Source organism: Stegodyphus dumicola, chromosome 9, assembly GCF_044657685.1.
Source record: "Stegodyphus dumicola isolate Sdum_Otavi_A_Nest chromosome 9, ASM4465768v1".
In the NCBI taxonomy this organism is placed as follows: Eukaryota; Metazoa; Arthropoda; class Arachnida; order Araneae; family Eresidae; genus Stegodyphus; species Stegodyphus dumicola.
In genome coordinates this window covers 89,684,338-89,712,068 of record NC_140776.1, presented here as the reverse complement: position 1 = coordinate 89,712,068, position 27,731 = coordinate 89,684,338, and the positions used below count along the sequence as shown (strand labels likewise).

The 27,731-nt window shown below is 32.7% G+C and overlaps 1 protein-coding gene across 3 annotated transcripts; it reads left to right on the top strand.

The window, feature by feature from the left end:
• Positions 1 to 51: 51 nt before the first annotated feature.
• LOC118189716 (uncharacterized protein CG3556-like) lies at positions 52 to 27,254 on the top strand. Of its 3 annotated transcripts, none has more exons than XM_085823747.1 (8): positions 52 to 210; positions 6,094 to 6,328; positions 9,821 to 10,074; positions 15,412 to 15,575; positions 16,639 to 16,810; positions 21,425 to 21,584; positions 24,702 to 24,859; positions 27,032 to 27,254. In XM_085823747.1, the coding sequence occupies exons 1-8, from the start codon at positions 135 to 137 to the stop codon at positions 27,103 to 27,105; spliced, it is 1,293 nt and encodes a 430-aa protein (XP_085679873.1). In that variant the 5' UTR covers positions 52 to 134; the 3' UTR covers positions 27,106 to 27,254. The 3 variants fall into 3 exon arrangements, with proteins under 3 accessions (XP_085679873.1, XP_085679875.1, XP_085679874.1); XM_085823748.1 differs by having other exon boundaries at positions 73 to 210; positions 6,097 to 6,328; XM_085823749.1 differs by lacking the exon at positions 21,425 to 21,584.
• The last annotated feature ends 477 nt before the right edge of the window (positions 27,255 to 27,731 follow it).

Sequence of the window (27,731 nt, the reverse complement as noted above, 5' to 3'; positions counted from 1 at the left end):
TGCCGGCGCTGTTTTAAATATTAATCTATACAACTCGACTTGACGCTTACCGGTCCTATAAAGGAGATGTATTGGCACCACTGCATTAAAACGATAGCTTAAGTCTTGTAAATCAGGAAGAGATCATCTTCGAGATGTATTGTCTGACTCTGCTCACGTATTTTGCCTTTGCTTCGTCTGGCATATCAGCTGTCTTTGGCCTTAGTTCTAGTAAGTTTTAAAGATTTTATGAAAATTCTGCTGTGATTTAGTGTTTATTATTTATCGTTTTTCAGATATAAAAATGTTTAGGATGAATTTGCTTGTTGGTTGCTAGGCTGATAAGTCTGCCAGAATGAGCCTGTCTTAATCCTATCGAATATACTTTTGTAGACTATTTTTTAAACCTTTTAATTGGAAACTGAAAGGCTGTTTTTAAAATGATATAGTATTTGAAAAATAATTTTATAAAACTGTCTTCCTTTAATTCTCAAATTATTTTCGCGAAGTTTAACTATATTAAATTTGAATCGGTAGCTGCGATTATTAATCATTTCCCTTATTCAACTTTTAATGCGATATTGAGTGAAAGTTATGGGAACTTATGGAAATGCATAACAAAGATTATTGCAATTAATATGTTGTACAATTGTATTTATAATTTTTTGCTGAGAAGGAAACTGTGAATACTGTTATGTTACAACTCTTACTGACTCTCCCTAAACAACTGACAGTTTGATCTAGAATCGAGGCATGAGAACTATTTACTAGAATTATGAATAGTTGAAAGCAATAGTTTCGATTTCAGATATACAAACTAATACATATTTTTAATATTTTGCGTTTAATTATATTCCTTTCCATTTACTGAAATAAAGAAACTTTAAATTCTCACCTCTGAAATTGTACTTATAAGTAAAATTGATGTGCAGAGGAAGTGATATAAGTGATATTCAGTTATTGCAATCGAATAACAAACACTCATAACGACTATTTCATTGACTATTTCATTACAGCGGTTAGTTCAAAAACGTTCCTAACTGTTCAGAGCATTTTACATATTAATATCATAGCGGTCATTCCCCGTAACGTCATTTTTTTAAGGACGCAGGGCATCATTAGACGTAGCAATCGACTGTATGTGCAAAGTACTCGATACTCATGTTCTTAAAAATGGACCAAATATTTCTAAATATTTCTAAATTTCCGATTTAAGAGGTCTCGTACACCTTAAAACCCATAAGATCTTCGAATATGTAAATGTTGCAAGAATTGGGATAACTTACTTATTTTAAAAGCACTTACTTCCAACTTTTTAAAGGTGACTACATAATACAGCTGCTTTCTGAAATAGTAATCAGAAGTTTGTGTTGCCACAATTATTTTTATAATTTAATGCAATTTGTGACAATGTTTCGTCATGTTTCCACGTTGCGCTTTTGTAACATTTGGCAACTACTGTAAACCAAAAATTCTAAGAATTTGATGTTAAATTTTTTATTTGGTGTTGAGTTTATAAAATGCATTTTATTAAAAAAATTCTATAATATTTTCGTGCATAAAAATTTTTAGTATTAAAATATTAATCAGATTTTTGGTTCAGTTAGAAAATAGTGCCCATATGAAGAATTCCATCAAATTTCAAGTACGTACCATTAGTCATTTTTAAAATATCATGGTGACATGATGAAAAATTTTGTCACAAAGCTGATTAAATTACAAAAGTATTTGTGCTAACATAAACTTTCTGGTTACTAGTTCCCAAAGCAGCTATGCTATGTAGTCAACTGTAAAATATTGGAAGTAATTGCTTTTAAAATAAAATATCCCAATTCTTGCAACAGTCGCATATTCGAATATCATAAGGGGTTTAAAGTGTATGAGCCCCCTTAATTCAGAGCTGTTGGAATTACTGTAAAAAAAGTACATGTATGAAAATAGTACCTTTATTAAGAAATGCTACGGAGCTGTTAAAATTTAGTTTCTTTCAAGGAAAATCATTCACTATATATCAGCCAACAGGATTTTAACTTTTCGTGTTTTATCTTAAATGGAAGCAAAACCATTTCACGTGACAGTTTGATTGTAAAAATTATTACGTTAAGCGTTCTTGTTCATTCTTAAAACTTCGGTTTTGAAAAATAGTTAACATCAAGCAGTTTAAAATAGAAGTCTTCGTATATTTTAAATATTTGAGCTAAATAAGGGCAACGTCTGAATATTCTCAAATCTGTTCGCAATTCTTGTTTGCAGAATGTACAAAAATATATTGCAATTAATATTGAATAAATATTCAAAAAATATATTGCAATTAATTCTTGAAATTCTGTACATTTCACTAATTGGTGGGATCATCTCATAGCTCTTTATCAGGAGAAATTTTGATGTTTATGAAGCTTAAATTATTGTTTATTTCTTTGCTTATCAACCAGTCATATCTCTTTAACGAGGACTTATTCAGGTCGAGCGAGGCCGTGAGTAGGAAATCCTACATTTGTTACTCAATCCCGGTGAACAGGCTGCCTACGGGAAATGAAAGCCAGTTTTCTTTCTTTAAATCCATAATGAAATCTCTTCTGAGGCAGATAACCCTGGTGCACTTTGCCGTAATCTAGCAAATCCAAACCCACAAGACTATTCAATCTACTATACAACAAATAATTACTTTACAAAAAAAAATTGCGATTGCAATAAATGGTATTTTTTGCAGAATTCTGTGCATGTAAACAGTAAAGGCAACCGCATAGGGATTCCACTTGCTCCCTGAATTTTTTGCTTCATTCATTGAAATGTTAATTTTCATATATTGCTGTCTGTACTTGCTAGTTCCGCGGCAAGTTTTCTATTTTATTTTTCTGTTTAAATATTTTTATTAGCAATTTATAGCCAGTTTTTCGTAAAAATGAGAGAGGGCCAATTCCTTTAATGAAAGAACAGTAGCTGAAATAGAGTATTAGACTAAACTTTCCATTATCTAATTTGTAATAAATGCACTTTGGTTTTACTCTGCTGACCTTGCTGGGCTTTTATAATAGTTCATAGTTTCAAATTTTGTTCCAAGTATGATTTTACTTGCGTTTTATTGAGATTCTCCTTTTAAATCTGAGTAACTTTGATCGCTGAACTGGACGGTAGAAATCTGACTTTAGTAGTACTAAACTCAAACTTGTTATGTATAGTTAGGTGATACCGACACTTGCTTTTTTTTTTCCGTTGTTGCAATTAAATCATATCGTTTTCATCATCATTAAAATCGTCAGAAAAGCGATTAAATATTTCAAATGGCGGGTGCTGAAATAGAAAATAACAAATTTATTTTTATTCAAAGAAGCCCGGAAGAAGTGCTACAGCACAAGATCAGCTTGAAATCTGAAAACTGTGCAAAAGTTTCCAATCAAATCATATTTGATTATCAGTTGATTACGGCAAAGCACACTGCTTAAGGAGAGTTGAATTTTTTGGGGCGGGGCAGGACGACCTTATAAGGGAAACTGGCTCATATTTATGTTACAAATGGGGGGGGTGGCGAGTTAAGCACGCATACAGCCAGCTCATTAGCCTGTATTCGAATTATCAGCATTCAGGTGTATTCAAGGGTCCATGGCTCGATTGAGATATTTTAATTACAAATGACAATTTTAAAATTTGTTAATTTTTGTAATATTTATTAAATTATTAACATTTCGAACTTGAAAGATAAAATGAGATGAAAATTGAGACTAGAATTTCCTGCGAATAAATACTAAACAAATAGACTGTATAGAGAACTTCTTTATACATGTACTAGTAATTTTTATGTAAAAGTCGCGAGTCAGTTTTTGTATTTGCCTGTTTACTATATTAGTTTTCAGTATAGTACATCGTTATTAAAAAGAATATTCTATGAGATGAGTGTTGAAGAATTACTACCAAAAGCAGTGTTTCTCAATCGGATGTGATAGACGTTTAAGCGCATCTTTCAAACTCCTTGATTTCGATATGGATATGACAATCTTGTATCAATTATTTGCTTTTTTTTTAATTAACCTTTTCTGAATGAACATAATTTAATAACTCAAATATTACGATAAACAAAGGAATCTATGCCATTTTATAGAGTAATGTAGTTGCATTTGAAGTTTTGGAGTATTAATGCTCAAAATGTGCGTGTATGAAAAATTCATTTTTAAAATCGAAGTTTATTCGAGAATATTAGTGGCATTTTATTATAAAAGTAATATATAAGCCTTTTCCTTTAGTATTCTCAAATATTGATTGCAAAAATTTGAGGAAGATATATCTTGAAATTTGTCAAATGAAAATAAATCGTGTAAAACGAGAACTCGTTTCCCCTCTCCTTATGCTAAGACCGTTTAAATCAAAATAGTGTAACGTATTCCTTCTAACTGTGTACAGACTGCGTTGATATATACCCAAATCTGTTTCTAAACATCGCTATTTCAAAATAAGAAACAAATAGAAAGTTTAAAATTCTAATGCTTCAGCTAGGCAATCGTGTATGAACTTAATAGTATTTAAATTTTAGCCAAAAATTTAACCTTAGTTTAGGGTAGCTTTTGAGTAGAACTGTCAATTTCAAAGGTGGTCAGGCACGGGCCTTTTTGTTTCAGGAGCTAAGAGCTGTAAAAGAAGTTTCATTTTAAATCTACTGCTTTTTTGCCTAATTTTAAATTTAACTTTGGTACGTTTGTGCTAATTTAATGACAAAGCAGATGAATATTGCATGTGATGGGATTGCAACTAATTGCGTCTTAAAATGTGTAGTGTAAAATGTACAGTATATATTGTAATGTAAAATATATCGAGCCTTACAACTATGACAGTGACTTCTTGTATCATGAATACCAGTGATTTCATTCATTAATTTTGAGGAATGATGTCGCGAATATGGTATTTTTCCTATTTTTATTTCTATTAAAATTGTTACATGATTTGTTTTAAATTTTATGCTGCTTTCAATTTTTGGGGGAATATACTGCGAAGTAATCCCATTTGAAAACCCAAACCAGAATCTTGAATTGCCCTAAGCTTTTGACTGCTGGGAACGCAAAAGTAGTTTCCTGAAGTTGCATAAAATTGCCCTGCTTGTTACTACCCACTAACGATTTCGATGTTGAGTGCTGCTTCTAAAATCGTGTTACGAACAAAATCTACATGTTCAGTATATTGTTGGTTTAAAAATAAGTCCAGTGAAATGGTCATTGCGTTTCAGAAATCGATTTCTTTATATTTGTAAATTTTAATCAATATGCAGTTGTTTACGGTTATTTGTGTAATTTTGTTCCTTGTATAGTTCCGTTAGAAATTTACTGTAAATCCTGAACTATGAAATTTATCTACTTCTTCCACATCAAATTTTAGCAATAAATTAGCATCACATAAGAGCAGAGTTGAATGAACAGAATTGCTCATTTTTTGTGATCTGATGGTCATATCTGCCGCATAAAATTTTCCGCAGCTGTATAACGAAAGTAGCTTGTTTTTAAGTTTTGTACTGCCAAACCGTGAAAATAAGGAAAACTACGTTTACACAGCCATTAAGTTGCTAGTTACATTGCATGGTTTTCGCTTCTGTAAGTAATAAAAAGCTGTAGGTTTTTGAAAGTGTTTAATGATACATTGTTCCTCAATAGAGAGTATCTTGGATTAATAAAATTTATTTCAATATCCTACGCTGTTTAATATGAGTAAATGTATTGCTTTTTAGAATTATGCGTGAATATTATATGTTTTCCTTGTTTTCATTTTAATCGCAACATATTCTACGAAGGAATGCATTTTGCGTTAAGGAAGATACGAGTTAATATTTATTATTCAGCATCGTAGTGTGCAATTAGTGTTATGTTATAAAATGTGCTTAGCCTCGCAAATCTTCAGACCAGTTCTTATAAGTAAGTGAAGTTATCAGAATTTATTTGAAAATGAGTATAATTGTGTTGGAATTCCAGCATAAATGCTAATAGCTGTCTTAGTATAATTAACCATGTTCAAAAGATTATTAATGCTAATTCTAAAAAACCGAGCGAGATGTTTTTGTCAAGGGCACTGCTTAGGTTTATAGCTTTTAACATGTAATCTGTTCATTTATTAATCGTATTTTTTTTTCTGTTACAGCAGATAGCGAGCACAATTTGGCCAATTATTCTCCTCCTGAAAACATCTGCTATGTAGAGCCTATCGGTGGCATTGAGTGGATTTTACATAAAAGGCGGTCAGATTTCGGATGGAAAGAAGATACCCATCGGGCTATTATCGCGCTTGCAGTCAATGACTGGAAGAATGTGCCACAGTCGGATATTCGACAAAATGAATTACAACTGGAAATTGAAATTACAAGGGCACTGCTTAGGTGAACATATTTGCGCATTATTGATCAATCCTCAGTAACTTCGAACTTCTCTGAAAGCCGCCTCTATAAAAAGTCAAGCTGATCTAGTTTATCACAGTTCACTATTTTGTTGTTTTTGCAGAAAACGTGCTAGATGACACCACTCTTAATTTGAAGCTTATGTTTTCATAACAGTAGTTGCTAAAATCTTAGTTGTATGGGACCGCTAAGGAAATATTTTGTAGTAATATATTCACTTTTATAATTCATTAAATCGCTCATCAGTGAGACATGGAGTGGCTTTCTGAGAAGTTTTCGTATTGAAGTTTTGGCTTAATTATAAAGCTTTGTTAAATAATGTATATTAACACATTAAACCTATTTTAGCTGGCGTTCCGTTCATGCCGCATTTTGTAATCTTTTGGTATAGTTGTAAAGGAAAACATCCCTTTAATTTGAATTATTAAAATATATTTAGTTCCTTTAAAGTCTTGATTGAACAAAGATCTGTATACGAGATATTTAGTCTCATACTCGGTAGTAGCAAAAACCTTGTTGCTATGCCGGTCTTTAAAGACAGACTTGATGTTTAACGTGTTAAGCAGCGATTTTCGCCACTTTGCAAAATTAGTATCTCTGTGAAACTTTTTGTAAGCCGAAATGCCGTATAGCTGTTGCCATTTATTAATATACGAAAAATCTTTCAATAGTCTCAAGCATTCCAAAAACAGCCAATAAATCATGCTAAATAATATTAACAGACGTAGTCGTTACAACCCTCATTATTTAAACGATGTCGACGTACTATGTCGTAAACTGTCCCCAAACAGCCTACAGTTCTAACCGTGGTCGCTTATATAGTCTGCTTGTCACAAGAAATCTAAATAGATTTGCCATCTTGGCGCAGACCCATAACAAGAGCAGTAATAGGTTTAGGGCTTGGGGATTATATATAACAAAAGTGTTTGGAACAGGAAAATGTTTTTAATGCTATATTAAAAGCAGAAGTATGGCAGCCTAAATTTGTATGCGGAAAGTAAACTGGTATGCTATATAGCCTCTTAGCTTAATCTTAGCATCCTTTAAATAACGGGATCGCAATAATAAAGTAACGAAGAAATAGTATAACGCCTGAAAAATATTTAATAGCCCAAAATTGGTGGAACTGCAAGTACACTGAAAGCTTGGAAGTGATGACGCTTAAGCTGAACTTTCGGAGATAGGACAGTGGGAGAAACTGAAGGCTAAGGGTAGTGTATGAAAGCCGAAGATTCTTATCCATCGCATAATAATGCATAGTTTATACGCAATTTAATGTCAAATTGAAGTTTGGACTACCTTGTGAAATATGATATGGTTCTCTGCTTAAACTGATATTTTTCTATCTATAGTTTTTCAAATGCAAGCAAAATAACTAAAAAATGTTATAAACCTGAATTATTTTCCAGGCCATTTTTTCATTAGTCGGATTAAAGACAGATCCCATGATATTAAGTAGACAGTACTTGTAAAATAGTGAATTTATTAAGAATGCCTGCTGAGACTAACAGTTCAGAGGCAGAATTAAAATAAATTTTGGAATTTTTGTGAAACTGTTATATGAATTTTGGACTTTTTAATTTTGTAATAAATTTTGGGGATGAAGCACAAGCTTTTATTGAAACTTCATTCCTAATTTTATTATCGTGCGTATTAGAATGACATCTCCAGCAGCAGTATGGTTGAAACCTTGTACTGCGAAATTGTATAATAACCCACGTAACTCAAATGCTTAACTTTAGGCTGTAAATGACTCAGCGCTTATTTCTATATGCACTGTATAATGTATAAGCACTGTATAAAATGTATGAGAAGTTTATGAAAATTTATTGCACAGCAATAAATGTGGCTGCAAAAACAGTGGTGGCTGACCCTTTGTGCGTTCAAGAAGTTGGAAATAATTTTTCTGTCTGTATATTCCACCGTCCAAACCCGTTAGCAAGAATTTAGCTAAAATTTAGTAAATTCAGTTTGGAAACAATAGCCGTTATATTTGAATTAAAATTCTTGGAAGATGCTATGTTTTTAAAGTTTTTCCGATTTCCGTTTGGCCCCTTAAGGGCTGAAACTTAAACATCCTTATTTGAAAAATATATTGATTGTAACCAATCTTTTAGTCTTTATACGAGTATTGTGGAAATTTAAGTTTAATCGTAATTACATTTACAAACCGCCCATTTTTTGGTAGATCTAATTTTGATGGGAAATTTGACTTCTTTATCGACTGATTTTTGGAGATCATAACGTTATTCATCTGCAGACTGATATTTGTAATATGTACCATTGTAAATGTATGTTCAGCTGTAAAATAGTTATGTAGTAATACAAGTTATAAATCGTTAATATTTTCTCACTATTTGCTGAGTTAGTTTTACTAAGTCTAGAGAAGTACCAAGCGCTGGAAAGGGTGCCTTCGTTTGAAGATTAAGGGAAAAGCATTTGTGGTGTGTTCATATGGAGAATCTTAAACTCCAAGCAAGAGACCTTTAAATCGTGAAAATCGGACGCCAGGCTATTTAAGGTAACGTATCCGCTTGGTCACTGACTAATCAAAGTTTGATTAAACTATTTTTAACTATGGCAAGAACAGGCAAGATCTGTACCTAATGGAATAATTCAATTTTTTTATTGAAGAGTTTCATAAATTTGTGCTTTTAGGTTATCTCAAAGGAGAAATACTGTCAAAATATTTTAAATTGCTTTCAATAACCCAATTGTGCAAACTAAATCTCTGCCTAATAATATTCTGTTTCGAAACAATTATCTTGCCGCTAATATTGGTGCAACTTCAAAGGAATTCAGCACTCGCATGAAGATCTTGGAAAGCCCAGTGGGCTATTAGCCCCATGCTGGCTCTTCTGCTGCTGATTCCTTTAAGTTACCTGTTAATCTTTACTAGATCTTTCAAAGGCAACCTTCCTCTTGTATGTAATCCTCGTGTGCTATGCCTTATACAACCGGCTAGCTACATTCCTGCGACCATGGCTGAAGATACGACAAACTAATAGTTAGTCCTTTATTCTATTCCTATTGGTTGAATTGGCTAGCTGCCTATAGTTTTCTTTATGTGCAATGTAAACAGGGTTAGTTTTCTTTGGCGTGGTGCTTCACGAAGGCATCCTTTGCTATATCCAGCTGTCAAAACTGTTCTATCAATATAGCTCATACTCCTGAAAATATTTCACTTCCAAAAGCAAATTCAGTAGCAAATTCAGTATTGATAATTTTTACTTTGCTCATTAAATCAAAATTATTAAACTTCTGAATCGGAGAAAGAATAGAATACTTCTGAAGCTGTGATGCTGTTACATAATGTCGTGAAAAAAGTGGCAGACTGTGCAGTTTCATCTCGGATGTTTCGTTGATGGCGTAATACAGTATGCTTTAATCCGTAAACCAAAAATGTTTCCTGCATTTTAATTAAAATTCCAAACTATAGTTACTAGTAAATCTTATTTCTTTATTTTTTCATAGAGCTAGTATATCTACTTTTCATGCGAACGACTTGGCTCTTTATATACATGCACTCATTGCAATAAATCGTAACCCCCGGGATTTCCATGGTGTCGATTTAGTTGAAAAGCTTTTGAAAGTGGTGGAGAACGAGGAGCAGGTGCATCCTTTCCTAATTCTGGCACTATGCAATGCTAAAGCGGTATCTTCTTATCATTTGGATAGCATAGTTTCTTATACTGGGCATGAAGAACGAGAAACAAGCCGTAAAATAGGTAAGTTTGTTCAGTATTAATCTTAATTGTTCCAAGAATACAAGTGTGTGTAATTACATTTGCTAAACTAAAATTTGAGGAACGTATTCTTTCAAAATGCATTTTTGCATTCTCTTTCATATTCAGAAATATGAATAGATTTTTTCCTGTAAACCTTTAGGTTTTCGTTTATATGAATTTATTGTGAAGTGTTAAGTTACCTTTACAGAATTTATTTAATAGCTTTCGATAAGCTGATTTAATTGATTCTGCATAGGTAACGATCATTGTTTTCTAAGCTGGAAAAAACAAAATAATGCACTGAAAGTGAACAGGGCTAAGTTTAAAAATTAATCGCCATTGAAAAGATTTCAAACTCGGATGAGGCTATTTTTGTTATTTAAGTATTTTGGTAGTACAAGTACTTAAGAATTTCTTTAAATCTGTAGAATTTATAACAGATGTAACCAATCATGTCGCAATTGATGCGCTCCTCTGCTTCCTCTCAGATGTCTTGTATTGTGTCTAATGAGCTATACTGATGTCCGAAGTTAAAGTTTTAAACATATTTTTGCAATTACTCAGAATAGCTCTAATATTTTAAAATTTTGGTTTATATAATTTGACGAACGGTGATAACTAGTGAAATCATCTAATACGTTTTTTAAGAGAGCGATAAAATGCCAAGTTTCCAAATCTATGAAATTCGTCTGTAAGTTGTTGCTTGCAGGAAAAATTACGAGGCTGATTTCATTTTAAAATGAGTTTTCGTAGTCATGCAAGCTATCGATGACGATGAGAGATAAAGAACGAATGATACGCTAGAGGATGGCTAGCCTTAAATGACTCGAATGTGGTGGTATTTAGATTCTGGCAACAATTCCAAACTACAGGTTTCATCGCCAGGAAGCCGAGCCAAGACCGTGTGAATGCCGTTTTGCTTCGGAAGACAGATACGTAGCATGACATTTGCGATGCCATAAAAATTCTAAAGAGCTTTTTATTGCATCAGAACAATTTCCTGACATACAATGTACACATGCTTACCAAAAAAAAAATAATCATTTATGTCCAGTGATCAGCAATATGAGTCTTTCACAACAGGCTACATAGCCCCGGCGTCTGCGAAACTAGGTATACTGCTAGATCGGGACATCTAGCTACACAAAATGGGTCGAATCTTCAGTTATAGTCGAGATCAAGTACATAGTAATGCTCTACAAATCATCTGGTGTAAGCATGGAGAACACTCTTATTTTTCCATCATAAGAGAAATCGACTACTTTGGCGGAAAGAGAAGCATCTGCTTTCACGGTCGCACACCGTGTTTCTTCGATATAAGCACTATGAGCATAGCTTTAGAAATGACTTTCTTGAATTTGACTAAGCTTTAGAGGGAAGTTGTTGAAGATGTCATAGATGATAAAGCCAGAGTGGGTTAGAGCCACACTAAGCTCAGCTGGTGTATGGTTTCCTGGAGGAAGAAGGTATTCGGCCTATGGCCTGGCTACTTAAATCCCCTGACCTAAATCCTATACAGCGTGTTTGCTATGCTCTAGGAAGACCCATACAACTCCTCTCGGGAACACCTAGGTATTAAATTCTTGGTTTTAGAGAAAGCAATTTTTTGTCACAAATTATGATCAACAAGCTTATTTAGAATACGAGATCTTTTAAAGCATATAACGCTCTGCAGATTAACCAGATTTCTCAAGTTTTACCGTTGTCATATTTTTGCTTGCATTTTCATGTCTCAAAACATTTACCTCTTGTTTTGTTAAGTTTCAATTAGTTGCCTCAAAGTGTTGGGTACCTGTGTAGAAAATTTAATTACAAACCAATTTCTTGAATTATTTTATTTCGAACCTTAGTTTTGGACACCCAGTATATGATGAAATTCTTGATCCAACGCGGTTACAATTTTTTCAGAAAGTTAGGAGTAGGAAATGTTCGTATCACTTTAGTATTCGATGATGCTTATGCTGAAATAACTTCCTACTTCATGCAGAAAGGACAATAATGAGGCTTATGATGTGACCGATTATCTATTGCCCTTGAATCTATTCATAGTTCTGTTTGGAAAAATACGAGTATAACCGAAAAACTTATTTTGCATTATAACACACATACGATCTGGATCTTTTATGGTGTCGCCGTATGCATGATGAAATTTGACACTCTTTTCATCGGTTAAACAGATTGCTCATTCTGATAAACAGTTTTTCAGTTAGCAAAGTACATGCTGACAACATCATTGCAATTTAGATTTTCGCAGTGATGGTGAATCAATAACCTATTTCCAAGGAACTGTTCTTCTGATTCTTGGATGTGCTAAACTCCAAAATGTTTTCTTTGCCTTTCTCTCGGCCGGAGGCTCTTGGCAAACATTAGTCTGGCCGCTTCTTTATTTTCATTTGCCTAAACCTGCATTTCCATAGCACCGTTTGTCTTCGAAATCCATCGTCCACAACAAACTAAAAATATCTGTCGCCTTATCCGTTGGACAATTCTCAGAAAGGTTATTCGACTTTAAGCTTATGGCGAGTGATAAATCGGAAATATCTTCTTCAAATGAAAATGAATCTGTAAAAATATTCAAATTTTTTGGCCGAACGGTAAAACTACTGAACATTGATAGTTCGACCTAGGTTCAATTCCAGGTGAACGGGTTGGCTGCATGGTCATTTTCGTGGTTTTCTCCATGTATAAAATGAATACAAGCAAGCTTCCTTAAAATCCTGCATTTCGCATTACTCCCCTTAAGCAGATACTTCTGCCGTGGTTTGCCATAATCAAACCAGAACCAAGGAATGGAAATATTTATCGCTCAAATCGTCATCAACACGACACTAGCGATTACCGCATCTGTTGAATAGTTAATAGTTCTATTAGTTTTGCTGGTTAAAACGCAACTCATTTCTCTTTCATAATATGAATCCTTTATCTTTTAATATTAGTAATATCTTCACTTTACGCTTAATTTTCTGAATTCGAAGTACCGGAGCCATGTGGAAAGCCGTCAGGAAAGAACAAAATAAAGTTCAACAAAACCTAAAGAGATACAAATTTAATAAATATGAAATAAAAGCTGTGCCTTGTTACTTAGGGTTCCTATCTAAAATCTATAAAATAGCTCATTCGGGCTCCGGAGGAATTTAAGCCCTGAATATACACCATAATGCACTAGTTCAAAGGGTGATAAAAACAAAGACTTCTTTTTCCAGCACATCAATGAAAAATTCTGATGTGTACACCACATGACTTGTACGGAATATTAAATTATACGCATTTTTTCTTGCATTTTATTTAAACTTATTAGATTTAATTAAACCTACTTTGCCGACAGCGCATAAACCACAATAGAATAAATGCATTTTTTAAAATTCACTTACCATAGCGACACTCTGGCGCTAGGTTTACTTAACATATATTATATTTATATTTCCTTCATATTATAACTCAGAATGCACAAAATGTATATCATTTAAGGAATTGATCGTTGCCACGTGTTCTATTCAAATACTATAATAAAGCTAGAACTATGTATAAAAGAAATTAAGCAAACAAAACAGAAACAGTTTTTCACAGACGATTGATTATTTCTCATTTAATTCAGTTCTCACTTCGCGAGAAGGCAAAAATACCTAAACTCAAAATACCTATATTAAAAATTACGAAGTAAATCTCAAAAGCTTATTTCCTCGAAAAAATTCCAGAAAGAATTATGCATGATTTAATGGCAATAATAAATGAATGCGTTAACTTTGTTGTTGCGAAGCTAAGTTTCTCTAGATTGGCAACAAATCCACTAGTCTCCTGTTTCAAATGTAAACATCAATGGCCGCCATTAAAAACAGGCTTAGCGGCAATTAAACAACTTTAAAATTGCTGATAATTCTGAAAATATTGCACACAGATTTACTAAAGGCATAAAATCCTTAACCGGAAGATAAAAACATAATTCAATCATTTTTAAAGCAAAAAATGTACAATTTACAAACATATAAGCGTAAAGAAACTGAGATCACTGAGCCTGGTAATAGAGTGGATATATATATAAACATATTTATATAGGTTTGGTGCTGCCGATTGCAACCAAAATACGAGGTGCACATCTGCATGTTATAGCAGTCCTTATATACAAAATTTCAACGTTCTGAGGCTACTCGTTTTTGAGTTATGCGAGATACGTACGTACGCACATACGTTCGTACAGACGCCACGAAAAGTTCTCTTCAGAATTAATTTTAAAGCAGTTTTATAATTTTTTTGAAGGAAAAGAGTATTTTATTCTGTCCTTACGTACAGATATGACGCAAAAACATCGTTAAACTGCATTCGATAGCGGTCAAAATGGATATTTTCGTTGAAATATGTTGCCTGAAACTTTTCGCGATTACAATACTTCCTTTTTTCTTCGTAGAAGGAAGTAAAAAGTAAAACTATTAAACTGTCGATAATAAGATCATGCTAGAAACAGTTCTGAAGGAAATGAAGGAAGAATTAAACATTTCTTGGCCACGATTCCCTGTAGATAAAGTTCACCCGCTCATAAAGTCATACCACTTAATGAAAAATAAGCCTTTGGCATATGGATGTGGAATTTTCTTTACTTAAAACTCAACCTCCTTCAAAGAATTTGTTTCCCAGTAAAACACAGGCATGGATTCGCAAGTTAGGATGGGTGTTTAAGGCTTATTAAAAATTCTGGATTTTTGCTGAAATTGGGATTTGGTTACAAAAAACGAAATGCCAGTGCCCTTCGGCTAGAATTAAAATTTATCTGGAACTGAAAAGTATCGAGCCAGCAGAATTTTAGCTTTGGTTCAAGATCGTAGATACTTCATTTAGTGAAGTAAAGCAATCTGAGGTTTGTTTCTTCAGCTCTCTTTAACACTTAGGAAATCTATGGAATAGATTGCTAAAAAGTTTGATTTCTAAGGAATTTGCTAAGAAATAAGTTTTGTCGCTGTAAAGCAAATTATCATCTGCCCCTTTTCTCTGGTTGAAGTTTGGATTCTTTTTATTGGTTGCAGCTTGCTATAGCGCTTTTCAGAGTTACACCTTCGTCAAGCTTTCGTGTTACTAAAACCCTAGGTAACTTGTTTACCTGAATGGAAATCGAAACGTTTCCATTGCCTGATCTGATTTTCGTTGGCTTGCAGATTTTTAATGCTAGGCAATATGCAAATGTTGTTTAAAAATATGAAGGAAGTTTTAAATTTTCATAATATTTCTCGCACTAAATATCCTTGAGTATAAACTTTCGTACACTGGAAATTTTGAAAAAGAATTTCCAATTTTTACAAACTTTTATTTCTTAAATGGTGTAACTCATAATCAAACGTTTTGTTTCAGAATATAAAGCTTTGGCTGTAAAAGCACTTGCATGTGCGGAAGATTTGCGTTTAGCTAGTTATCTACATACAAGAGCTAAAGAGCATGGTATTCAATGCTTGCGACATTTTCAAAAAGAGGATGGACATTTTGGTAACTTATACACGACAGCATTATCTGTCCAAGTAAGCTGATTTTAAATATTTTGGTTTCTTGATATTTTTAAGTTCTTAGTTTTAAGTTTCGTAGTTTCATAACATATCCCACATTTAAAAGAGGATGCTACATAATTAACATCTAGCAAAAATGTTCTCATTTGTTTCATCATAAATAGTATGAATATGCAAATACTGAATCTTATTTGGAATTTTGAGTCTTCTGTATTTTGCACGTAATGCTGGTACAGCTCTTTCGAAGAATACTACAGACTCGGTAGCTGAACTGTCTTTTAAAAACATGAAGCCGTCTTCTATTGGCTTTAGTAGCATGAGAAGATGGGTTGTTCTAGATATTAAGGACCGTCTCATACTTTTTAATGATTTAAGCGTGCTTAAATTAAAAGCTGAAAGTTTTCACAACCTAGATTGAGCTTCATAATTGTATATAAACTGAAAATTTTGAAAAATAAAAATGTTCATACCGCAGGTGTATTAACCCTTTAGTGCACCAATAAAAATTCCTTTTTCCGTCAATTTTTTATTCATTAACGCAACATTTTAACATCTTTAACTCGGAACTGTAGTGGATATATTCTCCTATGTTCATATCTGGAAATTCTTGAACATATTTACTCGGGTGCGCGGATGTAATTTAGTTCAGTGTAACAGAGTTAATTTGGTTGAGTGCATTAAGAGATTACAGTTCATGATTATGCACGCAAAAACTGGGTTTTATTTTGATGTCTGGTAAATATTTCAGTATCTAAGATTTCAGGTGTTTAGCCGATATGAGAGGGAAGATTTCTTATAAGAAATATGTGAACTGAAATTTTGAAACATGTTTGCTTCTTTTTCTAAAACGTCTGCAAAACGTTTTGCTAAGAGAAGTCAGAAGCTCGTGGTTTAGCTTTCTGCTCTTAAGAAATATAACACGTAAAATTCAAGTAGTTTCCGATCGGGAAAATTCTAAAGTTTAATAAGAGGGCAGCTTCGATTATGAACTAATTTATTAACCTGTATAAAACCATCGTAATTTATGCCAAGTGTGCTTTTCTGTACCGTGAATTTAAAATTAATCTTCATTTTGCAGGCTCTTATAGCTTCCAACATTTTAGACGGCTGGAAAAAAGACGAAGCCATTGAGTATTTAAAGAGCCAATCAACAGTAAATGTCAACATGGTCTCCACTTATTATATACAGTTAGCACTGAATGCCCACCGATACAAGTTCGTCAAGGATATCCATCCGCATTTAGTCATAGGTAAGTTAGAAAGGGAGAATTGCTTTCATGGCAACATATAACCATCTTGGAGTTAAAACGCTAAGTCCCTCCCCCCTCGAAGAGATTAATGTTTAATTTTGGCGGTTTTGTATTATTAGTATGCCAGAATAGGTTGGGTTTCTCTTTATCGTCTGCAGCAATATCCTGTTAGGAGGGGAAAAAAATTTGCGGGGAGGGGGCACTGATTGAATAAAACGGCGTGCACTGAAATGGATTCTAAAGGATATAAGCTAACAGGTAAACAATCTTACCATACCTTATTTAAAGCTTTAATAAAAACTCTAAAGCTGTTCTGAGTTCTTCCAATGTATTTCTGTGTAGCTTACCAGTGCTTTGAGACTGAACAACACTAGTTCGTACATGTTTCCATCCTTTTCACCCTTAATTAACCAATTTAAGAAGTCCTCTTGGACCCTTCTTTTAGGTCGATAGCCCTTGCATGCCTTCTCCTATTCGACTAAACATACTTCTTTTACAAAGAGGTTTAGAGGCAGTTCCGCACCCTGTGTATTTCCTCTTAAAGAAATATTCATTGATGGTTGCGAAATCGTAGTTGGTATAATTTAGTAATATTCAAGCATCGAAGTCCTACGTCCTTAGTTCCTTTCGATCTATTAATCTACTACTTCAGCAAAATTTTAAGCTACTCGAATGCATGAATATGGAATTTAACAGTATATTTGTGTTATTGCATGTATTAATGCTGTCTTGTAGACATTTGTAGTTTCCCATCGCACCTATTCAGTCTTCGGGTGTGCTTTAAAATTACCAAGAGATTTTCGTCTGTCTTTTAAGAAAAAAGTTTTAATTATAATTAATTTTAAACTTGGTTACGTTAGTTTTGAGAAATGCTACAGCGACTTTTAAGCACTTCTTATACTGCTTTTGCCTCTAAATTTACTATAAAATTCCGATTTTGTTTCCTGGTGCACCAGAATGGATTTGTTCTTTCTACTTTTTCCAATGAAATTTAAATCTTCACAATCCTTCGTTTTGAATTTTTGAGTCTTTTTCTGAGTTGTTTGTTGAATTGAGGATGTTTGCATTGTGTTTTACATTGTGGTCCACACCTCCTACGATATTTCTTGTTCTATGCTTTTTGTTATGACAATTCTAAATTTCTTCATGAGCATTTTCGTATGCAATCATTAACTGGCAAATTAATCAGTTCTTCTAATTTTACTTGCTCAGAAATTTTATATTAACAACCTGTTATCGAAGAATTTCTGAGGAAGATTGCGCTAATGCAATGCACATCCGACACTTGGATCTAATGCAATGCACATCTGACACTTGGATTTTTTTATCATTCAGATATAGATTTACTATACCAATATCGTGGACGTTACACCAAAGCGTTTGTGTTAAATGACAGTTAAAAATCCTTTAATGGTTGTATTGAGCAATAAGTATGTTATGCCTCTAATTGATCCTTGTTCAAAATCCATTTTGTTTGGGATTCCACTTAGTTTTTTACTGTGAATATTTTGTGCTTCTTTTTATTGAGCATCAGGACATGCCACAGCCCTTTATGTCCATCCATTGAGCTACCAAATGTGGTGCAAGGAACAGAACTAATCAAAATTTTTGTAGCTGCTTTTGAATATTTCATGTATGAAAAGAAAATGTGCTATGTTTCATAGCTTTTTGCCCTGTTTTCACTGCTAAAGATACAACTGTCTGTAATTTTATAACACAAAAAGATAAAATCGGTAGAAGCAATTATCAGCTATTCTGATCACTGTTAATGAATAACATGCAGCAATTTAAAAATGGTCTAAAAGACTTCAGATTCAAAATACCATTATTGTAAATATTATGCATATGAAAAAAGGAAGAAACTACAAAACTAATATAAACATTATTTAATTAAAATAAAAGTGGATTTTTTTAAATTAAAAAGAAAATAAAGTAAAATTTAAAAATATCGAACACGGTACATTTATCAAGGAATATGAAACTTGTTTCAAATCTACAGATTACCTGAATCAACTTGTGCTTTTAATTACTGATGTACATCGCTGAACGTACAAGCATTGTCAACGTCATTCATCTGTGTACTGTTTGCACTGGATGACATGGCTTATTGTTATTTTGAAAGATGTATACATAATGTTTTGAAACTTGCTGATAATTGAAGGAAGCATTTTTCTTTCAACCAAGTTAGCATAATATATTGGATCGCATTCATTCTTCTAATGTGAAACAGACCCACTTCATGCACTGATATACAGCCCCATATGCTAACTGCAGCAGGATGCTTTATTGTTGATGCAGTACAATACGATTTAAATCTTTCATTATGATGGATGGCGTCATACAAATGTGGCTTTTTATCGAGTGTCAAAGTTGTTTCATCATTCCACATAATTTTACACTGTTGATCCGTAGCCTATGGTACACTGCGCAAAAAATGTTCTATATCTCGCGTTCTGGGCCAATTGACGAAATTCAACTTGCGTTTTTCATGTCTCGAAAGCCCGACTTAGGATATGAATTATATTTATGTATAACATTGTTCTAATATAGCTATTTTGATACAAAATTAGATTTTTTCTGAAATTGCATGACATTTGTTTTCCATAATTCGATTCTACGACTCAAATTATGCCAAACTGCCAAGTTTTGTAAAAACCGCACGAGTAGTTTTAAAAAATTAGGTCTCAAAATTTTAGCTCCTCCATATTGATTGAATTTGGCATATATTCTTTTTTATTAAACTTGATTCTTAATTTCACATTTCGAAATTTAAGTTCATTCCAAATAAAATTCATCCAATTTTTACGACTTATTTTTAAATGGCTTTTATAAAATTTTTAACATTTTGAAGTAGATGTATTTCTTAACACATCTGTAAGAAATTAAGAATTTTTATTCAGAATTTTCTAAGATGTACGTGAATTTACATATGGCGCGTTCTGAATTCGGAATATTCGTTATAAGCGATAATAACGCCAAATGTAGTTTAACCACTTTGTAAAAATTATTTGAAGGTATGAACGATGACTTTTTCCTCTCGTCTGCAATGGAAAAGGAAAATATGTTGCTATAAATTGAAGTTCGCCAAGTGAATTATTCTTGGCGCAAACTGAAAAAACTGCGCCAAGTTAAAATTTTGAATTTCTCCCTAAATTTTTCACCAAATTTGCAAAATTTAATGTTTAGGCATAATTTGAGTAGTAGAATCGAAATATGGAAATAAATTGGCATGTCATTCCAGAAAAAGTCAGATTTTGCGTCGAAATACCTCTATTAGAACAGTTCTATATATAAACCCAATATATATCCTAAGCTGTGCTTTTGAAACATGAAAAACTCAATTTGAATCTTGTCAATCGGTCCAGTAGAACCAAAGATATAGAACTGTCCCATTTTCTTTATTCTTTTTTCGCAGAGTACGTGATCATGTTTGTTGCAATCACTTAAGCCTCCATTTTTCATTAATGGAAAGTTTTTCTTCATAGACTTGATTCTCTTTTGATTTTTTTTTCGGTCCCTTGCAGCCTACTTCGAAACGTTAATCAAGTAGTGTATTCACCAGTTATACCCCAGTTCTTCATAACTATCAAAACAGTTTTTGAAAGATAACGAACAGAAATTTTGTTTCCAATCATGCTTTTCCCTTGGCCTTTCCTTTCTGCGAACGATCTTCTGAATTTCGAAAAAAGATAAATTGAAGTTATTAATGCAACTACTAACTGTAAATTATGGACACTAGATAGACCGTATAATAATTTTAGCATTTATAATTACTTTGTTCATCGACCTAATTCTTTAAACAACAAAAGGAATTGAAACTAAGTTTCTCAGTGTTAAAATCTTTCTTTGTTTTAACTATTTTTCTGTTTTTAAAGGACAGCCATAATTCGAACATAGAGAGCAAAAAAAAAAAAGCAGTTTTAGTTTTTATTAGTTAATTGTTTTATATGATCATTCTTTAACTTTTCAAGTAATGGTGTTATTTTAAAACGGCAAAATGTTTTGAATTGTACATAAGATAATATTTAAAATGATGCATAATTTAACAAATTGGAAGTTAATTTTGAAAATATTCTCATAATGACTTATATTCCCAGAATGCAGGTTTTTAAGGTGTTTCAGAGCTTTCGCATCAAGCTGTAGTTGAATTTGTTGCACTTAACTTCGTTGAAGCGTCGTAACTTCTCCTTCGTGAAATGAATTACAAATGTTTTAGATTATGATGCAACTTTGTTCAGTGAAGTTCCATAAATTTCAATTCTTCATTTCAACTATTCTCTAACTGAGCTGTTACTTTACCTTTAACGCCTCCATGTCTATTTTAAATGCGTTACATCAAGACACAAAGGTTTGTAAGATGACGCTAGACATAGTAACTTAACCTTTTAGGTTAAAACTTCATTACTTCTTTGTTAATTTTCTTATCTATTTAAGATAAACCACAGTAGCCTGAAAAAACACTTAAGAAAGATTTATGTTTGAATGCCAGATCTTTTGTAAAAAAAAAAAACCTGTTTTTCATGCTCCTAGAATGTTGTTCATGTTCCAGTTTTTTCTTCCTCCTTTTCCTTGAATTGTGCTTTTAAATACTTAATATCTATTTTCCTTTGGTAGAACGTGCTCCAGAAAAAGAATGGTATCACAATTTCATCCACTACACCATCAGAACAAGCAAAAATCCAGATGTATATTTTACCATCACTATAAACGCTGCACCAAATACTTCGTTTTTTGATATCATGAAACTGAGTCAAGAACATGATTCTAAATTCAAGTGAGTACTTTACTGAATATATTGAATAATTTTCCTTTTAAATTTTTCTATGCTACAATAAACTTTCCTGCTGGAGCGCTCAGTTTCTTATGAATTTAGCTAGCGATGAAAGAGTCCTGGAGAGTAATAAATGAAGATGGTTACAAATTTTTAGAAGGCTTGCCCGCTAGTCTTGCCTTTAATGAACTTTGGGAAAATGGGTTATTTATTACAGGTTCTTCACATAAACCGTTGTTCATTACTTATAAACACACTATCTCGAATAATAGAAGACATATTACGATTCCGTGATAAGACATATCATAAGAGATCCTGATAATATGATCTGATACAAGAAATATCAAATCCAATTAGAATATAAAAACTAAAATTCTCATGTCCGAGTCACGAAAAGAATGTCGGTTAAAAGGAAATGAACGAAATAAGACAATACTTTAGAAACGAAGGCAATATTGAAGAAAACTTACGAAACTATTTTTAATTTTAGCTAAAAATGGAAGCTTTTCATAGATAAAACATCGACGGAGAGGAATTCTAGACTTGTCTAGACAAATTTTTCAAAATCTCTTGGAGATGAGAATGCTGAATGAAAAGTAAACGAAACTCCTTTAAGTTGATATTTAGTCATTAAGGACTCATCAAAGACCTTTCCTGTGATACCGTGCAACTGAAAGGCCACGTTCATTTTTTCCTTTCTTCTGCCTCGATCATACATGGGGTATAACAAAGAAAAAAGGGTGAAATTCTGACTATAATATAGGATGGGGAAAAAAAAGGTAGCTCGCAGGGTGCCGAAAATTTCGGCAGGTGAAAAATTTGTAGTATTTTTATTATTCAAAACCTTGGTCTGGAGATGGTTGAGAAATTAAAAGAAAAGGAACGCATTTTAAGATTAATGGCACGTATTCGCATTACCCATGCACAAAAAAAAAGGGGGGGGACTTCCTTGCAGCTAGTTCGTTCGTCGTACTTTGAATTCTCTTAGAACTACCTCTGGTCCGCGATTTTAACGCTCTGCCACCCGTGGTCTTGGATTTCTGAAGCTTTTATTTCGGTCATTGTAAATAGTGCAAAAAGATGTTATTGTCACATCTCATTTATACATTTAATCCACAATCAGCATATTTATCGCAAAAAGTGTCCATTGTACTGTCTTTATCACGTTAAAGTATGAAGCATCTTTTTCATAGTAAAATGACTTCGAGAATTTTTGTATTCCGATTGAATTTTTTAAAGATTAAATTTTCATCAGTTCTATTTAACTTTAAGTTACTGGGTATTGCAGCTAAAAATATGTCTTTAACTTATCTCCTCACATATTTTATATTTTTGTTGCAGAAATCGATTAATTTAGCTGCTTTCCAAATTTTTAAAGAAATTTTGGAAATTGTGAATTTGCACAGTATCGCAAAATTTCCTTATTTAAAAAAATTTCAACTGCTTAGCATATTATTATGTGAATATGAATTTCTGGATGTGTAGATTTGTTTAAAAAAAATTGCAACTTTGGGGTTAGAATACCATCTTTCATCCAAAGTTGTTTCTATTTTTTTAAGAGTAAAGATCTCTAACTATAAGCACTTTGATTTAAATAGTTATGATATACTAATTTGAATTAAATTTTTTAGTACTTTTCCGTTTGGCCGGCGCAAGCGATAAAGTCGCCTAAAATGGTAGAACTGATGCCAAAGCGAACATCTTCGCTGATAACCTTTCACGGCACTTTTTCAAAACAAGTCGCTGAGATTTATTATCAGATTTACTTTTTTTTTTTTTTTCAATATTGGCATACAGTTACATAGAATTTTTTTAATTATAATATTGAAATAATTCTTGGATTTAAACTCGTATTCCATACTGAGATTTAACTTGAAATTATTGTAGATAACTCCTGAGAGAATCAGATTTTTGTAGCGTATTTTACGTGAGATGAGATCGTTTGGGATCACGTGATATTAACCTGCGAATCAAGAGGTTATACCATGAAAGCATAGTAAATCTTTATCACTTAACGTCTTTAAATTCTTAAATTAACGTCTTTTACAAATATGTCAAATGGATGAAAAACGAATGAAAATTTGGGATTTGCCCAGGACAGAGGAAGAAACCGTCAGATTCTTTCAAGCAAAAGGCGTTTTGCCTAACATTGCTATTTGTGAAAATAATCATGAAATGAAATTACATTTCGGAGACGAAATTCAATGGCGTTGCAACCTTTCAACTTGCCGCAGTAAAAGAAGTATACGGAAAGGCACATGGTTTGAATCATCGAGATTGAGTTTCTTGAAGTGTTTAAGATTCATTTATGGTTGGAGTGAAGAATTAACTTCAGTTAAATGGTGTGAAAAGCAGTTGGAAATCAGTCACGGAACAGTTGTGGATTGGAATAACTACATGCGAGAGGTTTGTGTGGATTCTTTACTTAAACGTCAACAACGCAAAATAGGAGGCCCTGGTATGATCGTTGAAGTGGATAAAAGTATGTTCACGAAGCGCAAAAACAACGCGGGACGGATTTTACCACAACAGTGGATCTTTGGTGGAGTTTGTCGTGAAACAAACGAATGTTTCCTTGTGATGGTGCCAAACCGATTCATAAATATTATATTAGAGGCAATAAATGAAAACATCGAAAAAGGAACAATATATTCCGGTTCATGGAAATCATATTGCACTGAAAAACTGGAAGAGGAAAGTTTCGAACATTTCAAAGTGAACCATAAATACAATTTTGTAGATCCGGAAACTGGAACGCAGACGCAAAAAATTGAAAGACAAGCGCAAAATGGCGGAATAAGAAACAGAGGAACTGCTCGGCATCATCTGGAAAGTTACCTCGCCGAATTTATGTGGCGAAAGGACACAAAAGACCCATTTGAAAAAATTCTAAACGATATTAAAATATTTATGCCTCCAAAATAAAAAAAAAAATGTTTAAAATTCTTAGAATTAAGATTTTTTAACATTTTTTTTTTATGTGTATACTGTGTGTTGGCGCCAATAAGGTCTGCTTGGCGAGATTTGCGCCGGAGAAAGGGAAATGGCGAGGTTTGCGCCGGCGAAACGGAAAAGTACCAATTTTTTTCTTTAATTTTCTTCAACAATTTTATGCTGTAGGTTTTCGTATTACTTGGATGCCTATGACCGACCAGCAATTTATGCCATATCTGATGTGCCGAATGATGCTGAAGAAAATTTATACTGGCGATTATGTTTACAGCGAGAAGTACTTAAAAATGGAAGTCGAGACTCCGAAATCGTGACAATTCCAGAATGTAAGTACTCTTCATGTTTCCCGGAGAAGTCGGCTGTTGGTAAACTTAGAAGCAAAACAGCTTACTTTTCGATTAATCATGACTAGTTAGCCTTTCTTTGTTAATTTACCCAATATATGTATATATGAATTTAGAATAACTGGCTAACAAATCTAATAGTGTCTAAGCAAAAGCTTAAACCTACAGAATAGTATTGCTGCAAAATCATTCTGTAAAGCACTCCTCATACGGAAAAAACTCTAGAAGGCTTTTTTCTAATTCAATGATTCAGTTCCTAATGCACTTAAGTGCAACTATTCTAAACCGAGAAGGAACTTTTAAACTGTAAAAAAAAAAAATTAAAATATTTACTTTATTAATAAATATTAAAATATAGGCTCTTCAGTATATGTATAAAAACATTTGCAATTTTTGTTTCTATTCTAATTTTTTAGTCCTGGGGACTAACCCTTGGAACTTTAAACTGGAATTATACATGAATTTAAATTAATAATTTTAAATCTCAATAAATAAGAATCTGCCTGGCTTAATGGAATTTTCCTGTTATTGTTTTGTTACAAAATAATGGATTGAAATATACTACCACTGCCGTACTTGCATATTAACGCAAGTACTTTAGAAGTCGCAAGTTTCCGAAATGCGCCACATTTTAGCAAGCATGCACATAAGTTCTTCTGTTTCAATAAACATTTTTGAGCGCGTTCTTTTTTTATTCCAAAGATAAATAATTCGTGATATTTTTTGCTTTCAACTAAATTCTAATGTGTGTGCTTGTGGGATTTACTTGCAATAAAAGAAAGTAATAAATTTCTGTAGGAATACAGTAATTTGCCGTAAAATTGTTAAGGGAATAATTGCTTTGAATATATATTTGCAGCGACTACCACGAAAATTCTACCAGGACAAACGAAAAAAATATGCTTGTAAGTAGGTTTATTGATTTCTGGGATAAATAGTTAGTTAAAAATTAAAATATGTAATTTTTTACAATTGTTCTTTTTCCAAATCTCCAAAGTGCACAAGGTGATTGTGCTATTACGTACTCATCAATATTTCTTGCAGTAATTGCCGTTCGGTATACATGCCATCATTTATCAGTCGGATTTGACGAAGCATTCCTTTTCATTCATAATTTTCGATACGATAGATTTTCACCTTGAAATATAAACTCTTTGACTTTACTAGTGGCAAGGTATTAGTGACAATTACAAGATTTACTTATTAGTTTAACGGAATGTAGGTACCATTAGTAAGATTATCTACATGACTATAAAAAAGTACAATATTCTTTGTTTTCAATTTAGTAGCAGTTATAGCAAATACATTTGCACATTTTTATTTGTATTTAGTTTTTATTGCTTAATATTTTAATTTGGTATTTCTTACATAAAGTATTATCTCTGTGACCACGGGTGCAAAATACATTAAAACGTAAAAATAAAATTCGTACCATCTCTTCCTGCGAAACCGGAAATCCCGGTTTCTGCCACCTGCTGTAAGAACGTTCTTCAGGTAAACACGTTACTCACAAACCCCGCGTTCGTAGGGTTAATACAGTTATTAGGAAACTGCCCTTGCATTTTTTCATCATTTATCTATTTAACCATTTAGTTTAAACTTCTTCCGCTGCTACAAAAAGTCCAGCCAGTAATGCTTTCACTGGCAGTAGCCAATGAATGCAACTGTTAATTCACCACCTTATTATCTCTAACTGTGCATACCATATGCTGTGGTAAACAGAAAGGAAGTAACTCATGTGTTCATTAATCGTGACACGTACATATATACCGTCTTAATTTAAACATGTAGTGTATATTTGTGTACTTTACTATTAATGTAAATTCCAATGATTGGATTAAAAAAAAATTGTATAAACTGTTCATTAATTCTGGAATTGGTATATCTTTTGAACAGCTATCACAAAAATTAGTTTGCTTTCAGCATAGTTAACCTGGCTGTTCTATTTGTATTATAATTAAAACAATGCATATCATTTTATAGAAATCCTCTAAGTTCTAGAGAACTAATTTAGGAATACCTAAACGTAAAATATGTTTAAGTATTCCTAAATGCAGAAATTTCAGGCTTTCCGCCAATATGAGCTTTTACTTTATTCTGAAATTTGATTATTCAAAACTATAATTCATTAATTAAATATTTTGCGCTTTTCAGCTCCACAGGAATTTATACCTGGAAAGGGTTCTCATATTATATTCTGGTACAAAGATTCGCAGTGCGAGAAGTAACCTTCATTGCAAATTGAGGAAAAATTTATTTCACGGATACTCATTTGATTGTTATAAACGTATCGGCCTATTGTTATGAACAGGTTAAGTAACAGACCTATAGAATTGAATTGTTTTGTTTCAATGTTTAATAAAATTTATTAAGTGTCTGTCTTATTTTACTGCGTTAAAATCTGAAGTAAGTATTAAATTTAATTCGGTGCTTTATTAATTACAGTAGAGACTACAAAGTGTAGCTGTAATTAAGCAATCTTGAGTAATTTTCTAAACGATTGCTCACTCTCATGCAGACTTTAAACCACTAAATTTTCATTAAAATCTCATAGATGTGTTTATTAATATAAGTAAAATTATTTCTATTCTATTATTCGTAAATTTCCAACTTAGAAAAGCAAACTCAAAATTTTTCTGTCTTCGTAACATTTCAGAATGTACACAGTAGACTCCTAAATAACCAACCTTAACAGGACCGAATATTGGTTTGAATAATTTAAAATCAAAATCAATTATGTACAATGTAATACGTATTTTTTAAAGAAAATTTAAAAAATTACGCATTACATTGTACGTACATAGTTTCTGAACTAAAACTTTATAAAGTACCTTAATTCGGCCCACCAGTAGCC